The sequence below is a fragment of the Aquarana catesbeiana genome, linkage group LG13, assembly GCF_042186555.1.
Source record: "Aquarana catesbeiana isolate 2022-GZ linkage group LG13, ASM4218655v1, whole genome shotgun sequence".
NCBI classification, from domain to species: domain Eukaryota; kingdom Metazoa; phylum Chordata; class Amphibia; order Anura; family Ranidae; genus Aquarana; species Aquarana catesbeiana.
In genome coordinates, this window is record NC_133336.1 from 58,668,831 (window position 1) to 58,681,017 (window position 12,187).

Here is a 12,187-nt window from a genome sequence, read left to right on the forward strand (position 1 = left end):
TGCCCTCAAAAATATCACAAGGTTTGGTCCAAATGGCTGGCGGATTCCTCCACAGCCTCAGACTCACATCCTACGTAACCCATTATCTTCTGCTAATATTTAGGGCTCTGCAATTGTGAATGTAACATATGTTTCTGAGATGCACATTTTAGCTCCGCTCTGTCCTCCTACCCATAGAGCCAGCCTGCTGCATCCATTGTGATGCCTTGAGTTCCCTGCCGTGTTTCATGTAACTGTTTGCCTTATATGATAATACTGTACGTACCAAAGTTAACACTCGTCATGACCAGTGTATGTTGTTTTTCTGTTAAATGTTTTAAAAACCTCAATAAACAGATTTGCAAAAAAAAAAAAATAAAAAAAAAAAAAAAAGTATACTCACTTTTGTTGCCAGCGGTTTAGACATTAATGGCTGTGTGTTGAGTTATTTTGAGGGGACAGCAAACTTACACTGTTATACAAGCTGTACACTCACTACTTTACATTGTAGCAAAGTGTAATTTCTTCAGTGTTGTCACATGAAAAGATATAATAAAATATTTACAAAAATGTGAGGGGTGTACTCACTTTTGTGAGATACTGTAGATGGGGGGTTTTCATAAAATAAGGGTTATCATCCATATGCAGAATAGAAGGGGCAATGTAAATTAAACAGTGTGTGTTTAGTATCACTTTACTCTTGAAAAGTGTCTGCTTCAGTGACCTGCACCCACACAGATGAAACCTGCGCATTTGTGCAGACAAAACCCGATCCTTACACCAGGTATAGGCTTAAGTACACCTGAGTGAATGAGGCCTACCAAATGGCCTTAGGGATTTAGTAGTCAGATCCCCCATTGGATACATTCGAACACTGCTAAGCTGTGAAGCCACAGCCGGGCGCCCACAGTCACAATGCCGGCGCCAAGGAGAGGAGCGGGGCTCCGTACGCCGGCACCTCTGGACTGTGGGACAGGCAAGTGTCCGATTATTAAAAGTCAGCAGCTACACTTTCTGTAGCTGCTGACCTTTATATGGGTGGAACTAGATTTAGCAGGGAAAAACTAAAAGCATGCAAAATTCAAGTTAATTAGCAACGTATGCATTCAGCTTTAAATGGAAATAAAATCAGAAAAATCTGTGCTAAGATTAAGAGTGAAAGCTATTTGTAAAAACATAGCTGGATAACCGCTAGACTTTCCAAAGAAAAGAATCTAATTTTATAAGCATCTATTTTTAAGCCACAACAACTGGAACTGACTCAACATTCTTTGGGTAAATTTCTGGGCCTGGCAAATACAAAGAAATGCAGTGAAGGACAAAAGAAATTCCTCCGGATCCCTAGTTATTCGTTAAGATTCCACCTACTGCGTATGCAGAATAGTTTGGGTACTTGTCTTCAACACAGTGAACGTACAGCAATCTTACAAGCCTTCACAATACTTCCGTGTTAACGGCCCACTAAATATAAATGACAAGCTGGTTTATGTAAAACATGGTTTCATCTTATTTATGGATAAACATGTTGTTTCAGCTTAGCCGAACAGAAGATATTTAAAATGAAGGTGGTTTAGTGGATAGTAGTATTTTTAATCACACAGTTCATTTCCCCTGTGGTAATCCCCACAAGAAAACAATCAGTTGTATTTGATATATCTGCTTTTGTCTAATATGAGAAACGGTAAGACAGGCTTTATAGGAAAACTGACATATAAGGTAAATATCTCCCTGGGTGCTTTTACAACCTTATTGGAGTGTGTCAGGGCCATGTCATACAAGTGATTTTATTGCAACAATCTGTAGCAGTAACAAAATTGTTCTCCATAACGGGTTCTAGCAAAAATTTGGATTTTATACTTACCGTAAAATCTGTTTCTTGGAATCCATTGAGGGACTCAAAATGTTGGGTACTCCTGCTGCCTACAAGAGGTTTAAGGCACAAAAATTGTAAGCCAGTCCCATTTATCCCCTCCTCTAACCAGCACACCTCAGGGGACCTGTCCTTCATTGGATTCCAAGAAAGATTTTACCTTAAGTATATAAAAAAATGTTTACCTTCGGAGGTACACAGGAATTCAGAAAGTCAGGCTGCCCAAAAGCAGTTCAACTGAGGGGCAAGGGAAAGCCACCGACATATCCAAGAATGGACCAAGAACTGTCTGCAAATGGGGACTACCAGAAGACCCAATGTCCGAATCAGAACCTGATGAGAAGCCATTGCATGACAGGAGTAAGCTGCCAAAGAAGGATCAACATGATGCTCAAGACCAAGACAGAAAGGATCAGAGATATCTAAAACAAATGAGATCACAGTGTAACATTCCATAAGGATAGCTAAGTGACCACTGAGATTGTCAGGAACTAGCTGAAGAGAAGGGGAAAGGATACATGAGAGGTACTCCTACAAGGAGAAACAGGGGTGAAGGTACACCACAAATGCAGACTGGTGCACGTGAACACCATCAAATGACAGAATGAGCAAAACACATCCCCATTAAACACCCAGATCTGCCTTTGGGCTCTGAAAGAGAAACTCTGCAGGACTGGCCTTAGCGTGAGCCAGAAAATAGTTCTAGGAACCAAATAACCTTCCGCATTTCAGCAAAGCATCCAGAGCCATGAAGCAAGGGGCAGGAATCTTAGCCACATGGTTAAGAACGTTTACCTGGTTAAAAACGAAACTGAGAAAGGAATCTGGAGGAACTTCCCCAAGAAGTAACAGGTCAGTCACTGAAAGAGGACTATCTAAGTGATCAGGTTCCACAAAGGCCTCTAGATGTAGATGTACTCTTTTCCCAACAGGGGGTACCTGCAGTAGAATCTTAACATATTCTGCCTGCTGACAATCCAGGGGAGCACATGGTTCCAACAATGGTTTCTTCCTACCATACTAGATATGTGGTGCATCCCAGACACAGCAAACCTCTTCCACTGGTGTGGAGGCTACCAGCTGAGGGGATGACAAAGCATTCTCTCCAAGGAAGACTCCAAAAATGCATCCCACTGCATCTGGTATGAATTGGCCTTTAGAGGATCATTTCAAAAGCAGCAGCATAGCACCACTGGGGCAATACGCCACACATTTATAAAGTACATTAACATGCTTTACAAACATACTCTGTGCTCCTCCGGGACAGTGAAACCAGTTGTGCACAATAAAGTTGTATGGATGGACAGTGTGCCAGTCATGTGACTGCAGAAAGAACTACATGAGTCTATGCCATCTACTCACCACAGCCCATATTTTTTTATGAATGGGGTATTCTGCAGTATGTGCAGCACAACAGTGCATAACATAGCAGTTGGCAAAACCTGCTCTTTGATTAGAGTATTATTACTACTATACTGGATTTACATCAGTTTTTGCACAGTGCTTTAGAAAATAAAGGGAGTACAATTACAATTGAAGACAATGGGGGACACTGCTTACAGTCTAAAAGGGTAATGCATATTCTATTCCTTGTGTTACCATATATTTCATGTAGCCAAACAAAGAACTTTGAAAACAAACTCACTTTAAAAAAAAAAAAAAAAAAAGTTCCCCTTTCTGGTGTTTCACTTTGTGAATCAAGTCCATCTTAGCAGTAAAAAAAAAAAATGGAAAAACACACAGGGCTAAATATACTTTTCCTTGTATTGTCATTCACGCAGTTTTAATCCTCTTACCTCTGCTGCACAAATGTATACGTTTTCATACTATAAGGCAACATGTTTTAGGCCGGCCAAAGATGGGTCAAATCTTGGCAGGTTCAGCAGGGCCTGTCTGAGATTTTAACCATCTATGAGCAGGCTGAACGCACCCAAGTCGCTCCATCGATTGACTTGGGTACAACCACCAACTTTCAGGTTGCATGTGGTAGCTCAATATAAGGAGAGATTTTAGGAAACTGCACAGAATTGATAAATGAAGAACTATACAATAGTCAAAACATTTTTTTTCCCATTTTGGATAGAGTAAGGAGGGCCAATAACCCCTGCCAGATTTTTTTGGCCATCTGTGTCCCATTGGAGAGATTTACCTTTACTTCCTGTCCCATAGCCAAAACAGGAAGTGAGAGAAAATTCCGGAAAATTAAGGGAATTCCTTGGGGCCCCCCCAGGTCACCAAAACTAGTGTCCCCATAGGAAGATTTTCCCACTATTACTTTTCTGGGGACAACCCAAGACTTAAGATTTTTTTTTTTTTACTTTCAATGAGAACAGTAAACAGGATGAATAAAGAGGGTGAATATCCCTAACAGGGGTACAGACTGCATTAAAAACTAAATAGTTGTTCTAATCCCTCGCCTATCCAAAACTAAAAAAAAAAAAAAAAAAAAAGTTTTGCCTTTAGTTATACTTTAAGACAGTATTGCAGCCGTCTATAAAATTGCTAATTCTTTACCGAAAACAAAAAAAAGCTCTTGCACTTGGCATAGGAACAAATAGCTTCTCTCTGGCATGTGCTCTTGCCAATACTGGATTCTTTAATAATAAAGGTAGTTTTCAGGAGTAATGCTGATCCTGCTGTAAATCAGCTGTGTTTATGGCTCTGTAATAGACTGCCATTATAACATTTGGCTGTGTAATACAGCAGTGCTGCGTTTTCCTTCCCCTAGTGTCATACCCAATTAGCAATATACAAGGGCAACCATTCACATTGCTAACTGCTGGAGAGAGAATTTTGCTGAGTCTAGTCACCGATGGATGACAAAACACTGCAAGCGGGCAAGCTCAGACCAAACAATGATGAGATGGTAAATATGGCAAGCACACAAAAACAACTGAACTCTCAGTCTTTAGTGACGGCATAAATCTCATGCAATTAGTCTCAGGACACAGCTGCGGTGCACTGATGTTAAATGGACCTACAACACTGCTTGGAAGAAAGCATAGGTTTTAATCTGAGACACCCCCCTGCTGCCCCCTCGGAGAACTGCACCACAGACCGACTATATTATTAATATAAGCATTTATGAAGTACTGACAATTTACACAGCACTTTACATACTGTATATTCACATCAGTCCCTTCCCGCAAGCATCTTACAATCTAAGGTCCTTATCACACATGCATACATACACTAAACACACACATTAGGGCCTATTTACACAGGAGCCAATTATCCTACCAGCATGTCTTTGTAGTGCGGGATGAAACTGGAGCACCTGGAGGGGACCCACGGAGGCACAGGGAGAAGATGCAAACTCCATGCAGATAATGTCCTGGCCCATAAGACCACAGTGCAGCTACCACTCACCGGCCACCTTGCTAGACCCCCTTTTGCCTTCATTCTTCGTGGCATAGATTTAACAAGGTGTTGGAAAAATTCCTCCAAGATTTTGGTCCAAAGTGACATGATAACATCACGCAGTTGCTGCAGATTTGTCGGCTGCACATCCATGATGCGAATCTCCCGTGCCACCACATCCCAAAGGTGCTCTATTGGACTGAGATCTGATGACTGTGGAGGACATTGGAGTACAGTGATCTCATTGTCATGTTCAAGAAACCAGTGGTGAGATGATTTGAGCTTTGTGACATGGTGCATTATCCTGCTGGAAGGAGCCATCAGAAGATGTGTACACTGTAGTCATAAAGGGATGGACATTGTCAGCAACAATACTCAGGTAGGCTGTGGTGTTTAAACAATGCTTAATTGGTACTAAGGGGCCCCAAAGTGTGCCAAGAAAATATTCCGCACACCATCACACCACCACCAGCCTGAACCATTGATACAAAGCAGGATGGATCCATGATTTCATGTTGTTTATGCCAAATTCTGACCTCACCATCTGAATGTCGCAGCTGAAATCGAGACTCATCAGAACAGGCAACGTTTTTCCAATCTTCTATTGTCCAATTTTGGTGAGTCTGTGCAAATTGTAGCCTCAGTTTCCTGTTCTTAGCTGACAGGAATGGCACCCGGTGTGGTCTTCTGCTGCTGTAGCCCATCTGCTTCAAGGTTTGATGAGTTTTGCATTCAGAGATGGTATTCTGCATACCTTGGTTGTAACAAGTGGTTATTAGAGTTACTATTGCCTTTCTATCATCTTGAACCAGTCTGCCCGTCCTTCTCTGACCTCAACAAGACATTTTTCCCCACACAACTGCGGCTCCCTGGATACTTTATCTTTTTCAGACCATTCTCTGTAAACCCAAGAGATGGTCATGTGTGAAAACCTCAGGAGATCAGCAGTTTTTGAAATACTCAGACCAGCCCATCTGGCACCAACAACCATTCCACATTCAAAGTCACTTAAATCCCCATTCTGATGCTCGGTTTGAACTTCAGCAAGTTGTCCTCAACACGTCTAGATGCTTGAATGCACTGAGTTGCTGCCATGTGATTGGCTGATTAGCAATTTGTGTTACCAAGCAATTGAACAAGTGTATCTAATAAAGTGGTCGGTGAGTGTATAGGAAGGGGAAATTTAAAAGACAAAAAGCAGAGCGAGTCCAGCACAAACCAACTTTGATTTTAAAGCCGTTCTAAAGAGAAAAGGTTTGTTACCTTAATGCATTCTATGTATTAAGGTTAAAAAACCTGAGTGCAGCCCCCCCAATCACTCACCAAAGCTGTGCACGAGAGCCGTAGCTCACTCTGCTCTCTCCCCCCCTCCACACTGGACAGAGAGGTGGCATTGGCTCCTGCCGCTGTCAATAACAGACACTGGGGAGAACAGAGCCAGGCGACGCTCCATGCGGCAATGGACACACACACACACACACTGTGGCTGGATGAGCCTGCATGAGCATCCCCATAGCAAACCTCTCAATATAGGGGCACTTGACAGGGGGGAGGAGCCAGGAGCGCTGGCAAGGGACCTCAGAAGAGGTGGATCGAGGCATTATAGAGTAAAATGACAAATCAAAAAAAGAGTACTGGTCACTACATATTGCCATCATAGGGGATATTTACATTCCCTGTGATAACAATAAAAAAGCAAAAAAAATTTTAAAAATAAACATAAAAAAAAAATGAAAAGGGATAGTGTAAAAATAAAATAAAAAGCAAAATTAATAATTAAAAAAATAAAATAATTTAAATTAAAAGCACCCTGTCCCCCTGTGCCCAAAGGTGAACGCAAGCCTTGGTCTCATGTCGTATGTAAACAGCAATTGCACCATGCATGTGGGGTATCACTACGAACGTCAGATTGAGGGCAGTAATTATAGCAGTAGACCTCCTCTGTAAATCTAAAGTGGTAAAATAAAGGCTTTTAAAAATGTATATAGTTTGTCTCCGCTGCACAGGTGTGCGCATTTTTAAAACATGTCGTGTTTGATATCTATGTACTCGGCATACGATCATCTTTTATATTCCACCAAACATTTGGGCAATATAGTGTGTTTTTGTGTATTAAAATTCAAAAAAGGTGTTTGTTTCCCAAGAAAATTGCGTTTGAATAATTGCTGCGCTGTGCAAAACCTACCATTTTAATCTGTAGTGCCTCTGCTTTAAAAAAATATATAATGCTTGGGGGTAATTTTCTAGCAAAAAAATAATAATTTTTTCATGTAAGCAAAAAGTGTCATGCCCCATACACACGGTCGGATTTTCTGATGGAAAATGTCCGATCGGAGCGTGTTGTCGGAAATTCCGACCGTGTGTGGGCTCCGTCGGACATTTTCCATCGGATTTTCCGACACACAAAGGTTGAGAGCAGGAGATAAAATTTTCCGACAACAAAATCCGTTGTTGGAAATTCCGATCGGGTGTACATAAATCCGACGGACAAAGTGCCACGCATGCTCAGAATTAATAAAGAGATAAAAAGCTATTGGCCACTGCCCCGTTTATAGTCCCGAAGTACGTGTTTTACGTCACTGCGTTCAGAACGATCGGATTTTCCGACAACTTTTGTGTGACCGTGTGTATGCAAGACAAGTTTGAGCCAACATCCGTCGGAAAAAATCCTAGGATTTTGTTGTCGGAATGTCCGAACAAAGTCCGACCGTGTGTACGGGGCATCAGAAAGGATTTGGTGGTTCAAGTGGTTAGAAGAATGGGTGATGTGTGGCATAAGCTTCTAATGTTGGGCATAAAATGCAGGGACAGTTCAACCCCCCCCCCCAAATGACCTCTCTTTGGAAAGTAGACACCCCAAGCCATTTGATGAGAGGCATGTTGAGTCAATGGAATATTTTATGCCACAAGTTTTGGGCAAATTAAAAGAAAAAAAAAAAAATTCACATAAAAGTTGTCACTAAATGATGCACTGCTCACACGTGGCATGGGTATATGTGAAAATACATTCAAAAATACATTCTGCTGCTTTCTCCTGAGTACAGGGATACCACATGTGTGGGACTTTTTGGCAGTCTAGCCACAAACAGGACCCCAAAAACCAAGCACCGCCGCCTTCAGGCCAAGGACGTAAAATGGTGATTTTACTCCTCACTACCTACCACAGTTTCGGAGGCCCTGAAATGTCAAGCTAGCACAAAACCACCCCAAATGACCCCATTTTGGAAAGTAGACACCCCAAGGTATTTGCTAAGAGGCATGGTGTGTATTTTGCAGCTCTAATTTGTTTTGGAAAATGAAAAAAGAAAAAAAAAGGAAAATGTATTTTTTTTTTTTTTTTTTTTTTTCAATTTTCAAAACTTTGTGACAAAAGGTGAGATCTGCAAAATACTCATCATGCCTTTCAGCAAATAGCCCGGGGTGTCTACTTTCCAAAATGGGGTCATTGGGGGGGGGGGTTGTGCTATCTTCGCATTTCATGGCCTTCGGAACTGTGATCGGTAGTAAAATCAAAAATTTGCGCCCTGGGAAATCCTGAAGGTGGTGATTGGTTTTCGGGGTCCTGTATACGGTTGATTAGATTTTTTTTATAACAAAAAATAGAAAACTTAATTTTTTTTTCAACATTTTAGGTCTTTTTTCATTTATATTGCAAAAAATAAAAATCCCAGGGGCGATCAAATACCACCAAAAGAAAGTTCTATTGGTGGGGGGAAAAAAAAAAAAAAAGGACGCAAATTTTGTTTGGGTGCAGTATTGCATGACCACACAATTACCAGTTATTAAGGGGGCAAATCCTCCCGGGGCTGAAGTGGTTAAAGCTGTAGTAAACCGTTGAAAAAAAAAAACCTGCGAGACAATAGCATAACGTGCTAGTATGCATCGCATACTAACATTATGAAATACTTACCTTAGACTGAAGCTCCAGCAGCAGGCCCGGTCACAGCTGAAGGTGCTGACATGTTCCCTCTGCGCTTCTTCAGAGTTCGTGGGCTCCAGCGCTGAGTGGCCCGGAGACGCGATGACGTCACTTTGTTCCGGCAAGAAGCTTTGACGTTCTGGCACTTACCACCAGACCTTCAGAGCACATGCGCCGCTGACGGCAAGGGCTGCATGCAGGGTGAATATCTCTTAAACTGTGCAGGTTTAGGAGATATTAATTTTACCCACAGGTAAGCCTTATTATAGGCTTACCTGTAGGTAAAAATGACCAGGTGGATATACAACCGCTTTAAATCACTGCCAACAAGTTTCCAATACTGAAGACTATTTGATTTCTAGAAATGAGAGAAAAAAAAAAAACACTGCAGCGTTTCACATCCTGGAAGATTAACACATATGATCGACGTACCATTTTGAAGTGTCTGGGCACGAGATTCCTTTCCCAAATTTGTATGAAATCCAGTACCAAGTGAAGGAGTTTTACCAATACCTGCAAGAACAAAGGAAAATGGTTTCAGCTGGCTTTTTTATATTATAACACAAATACCAACTATATAGCCGACTTGTACTGATGAAGGAATTTGTTGTTCCCAAAGTATGAATCCAGAAATCACTATTAATTTCTATGTAGAGTAAAGCAGTCAAGAGACACAAGGAAAAAAGCAAGCACCTACTGGTCTCCAGAGGGTACCATGAGCTTCTGAACATGAGGCCTTCCACATGTAATGTCCACTTTCATCTCTGCCACCACCCACAACCATTAGAACGCCCCAATAAAGAGGCAAACATTGCAGATGGAGTTAGCATTCATACACTGAACACTCCAAGGGTGCCCTGAAATCTTAAGATGCCCATAGGTGAATTGAAATTTGTTTGGTTCAGGAGGGACCGGCCGAATTTCAATCCATGTATGGGCACTGGGGTTGTATAGAAGTCAGATTGACTTCTGTATAACTATATTTATAAATAAAGCTGCGCTACTTTCAGACAAATATTGTGACAAAGCAAATAAATTTAACTCAAAGTGACTAAAGCAATCAATAAAACAAATATATATAGTGAGACATAGTCCAAGTTAATTAAATTGTCCCTCCAAATTCTTAGAATAGCCTTCCAAGATAAAGGTGTGCACCACCACCACGGAAATAAAGGTGCAACCTCCACTGCAAGAAATGCTCTTACCAGCTGATGGGGACCTCCTATTACGGAAGGTCACAAATGCTTGTGGCTAATACCCAGCCAGGGCCTTTGTCCAGTGAAGGGGATATCCAAATGGCTCCTCTCACCAACCTTTGATCCAAAGATCAGGGCATGGCTGTACGTATAGGCGATAAATCCAGAACACACCACGAGACTTGTAATGACAGGCTTCACTCTCAGGGTATAGAGACTTAGATCACCAAAAAGAGATAAACTCACCATTTTAAATATAAAACCAAAAAGGTATAGTGCACTTACACCAAAGTAGTTTAAAGAAGCATGTATAACAAGTCGGCCAGCTAAAACACGAACACCCACCCATCGAGGACCACATGTAGTGCGGTGACGTCAGCACGTCGCTCTGACACGTTTCGTCACAAGATGATGTTGTCCTGGTTCCCCCGGAGGACGTCACAAGGTGACGTCCTCCTGGGACACCAGGATAGCTACCCTGTATAACTACCTTGCTGAAAAATTCCTTCTTAATTAGCACTGCAAGCTACAGTCTCCCCACTATCAAAACACAATGACACAACAGGAAGATTCCCCCAGCTATCTCAAATGTATGAATAGGGGAATCGGGTCAGAGCCAGTAGGTTTAATGAAAAAAACTGACCCATCTATGGCCAGCTTAAAGCTAGCCACAGACATATAGATTTCTCCATCCACGCTAAACAGAATGAAGGAATCACCCTTACTACTTTTATGTATACTCATGTACTGGATGGCTTTTTCACTACTTACACCTGTACATATTTCTCTGTTTTCTGTTAAAACCAAATAAACCTCTTTGACAAGAATGAAGGAATCCCCACCGCCTGCTATAGTATTCAAGTAGCTGTGAAATCTGCTTGAATACCTGAAGAGTGACTGCATCTGACTGAACGCAATCGCTGTTTCCACAATTTCCACTCTGCTCCTTCAATTTTTCAATTGAAATAAAAAAAATCAAGCCCGGTGGACATGGACACCCACAGTTTGAATTTTGGCTGATTTAGCAGACAATTCAAGCCATGTATGGCCAGCTTTTAAAAGTTACATGCTGGTACCTATAGGCTTATTTAGGATTACAGGTCATTGGATCACCTTGAACCCAGAGATGCGTTTACTTTTATCAGCATAAGGTTACTGTAAACCCCACCCCATCCTAATTACAAGTCCAAACATTGTCCAATGACACCGTGTCGGAACTAGGACTTAGCTTTAAGAAGTGGTTGTACAGATATTGCAGTTCAATTTCTTTATAAAATATTTTAATTTTAAACACTCAACCAAGTACATTCGTCCTAGTCTTTGTCCGTCTATCAGTACACCTGAATAGTCCTATACAGCAATGGTAAACCTATGGTACACGTGCCACAGCTGGCACGCAGAGCCCTCTGTGGGAACGCAAGCTATAAGTCGCTGGCTCACTACAACTATTGTCAACCATTGCGGCTGATGGCTTGTAGTTCTCAATGGACTATGAGGATGCTGGTGAGGAGTCTTGTAGTTCATTGGTTGTTCCTGAAATTCAGTAACTGCCTGCCCATATTGGAGGTACAGGCAGAAAGCTACACTGACAGGCTGCTGGAGCCTGACACTGCACCTGCGATCTGCAAGTGCAATGCTTTACAGTCTCCTAATCAAAAAAAATTAATATAAATGCACATTCTTTTTACCTGCAAAAATATGTGCATTTATTATTCCTTCTAAAAGATAAACCCATCAAGACAAAAACCCCAAAAATGAGCGAGAGGTGGCTCTAGCCACAACATCACCTCACAGGAAGTTGATGGCGTTTCATGCTAGAGAGAAGCTGAAAAATAATTAAAACTTGCTGCCGATGATATGCAG

General features: G+C 41.6%; 1 protein-coding gene across 1 annotated transcript in view; it reads right to left on the reverse strand.

The window, feature by feature from the left end:
• The window catches only part of BRF1 (BRF1 general transcription factor IIIB subunit), a 643,919-nt gene that overhangs the window by 571,831 nt on the left and 59,901 nt on the right, over nt 1-12,187 (reverse strand). Inside the window, exon 2 of the mRNA XM_073610050.1 lies at nt 9,561-9,641. Within this exon, the coding sequence (XP_073466151.1) occupies nt 9,561-9,641 (81 nt within the window). The remainder of the gene's footprint in view (nt 1-9,560; nt 9,642-12,187) is intronic.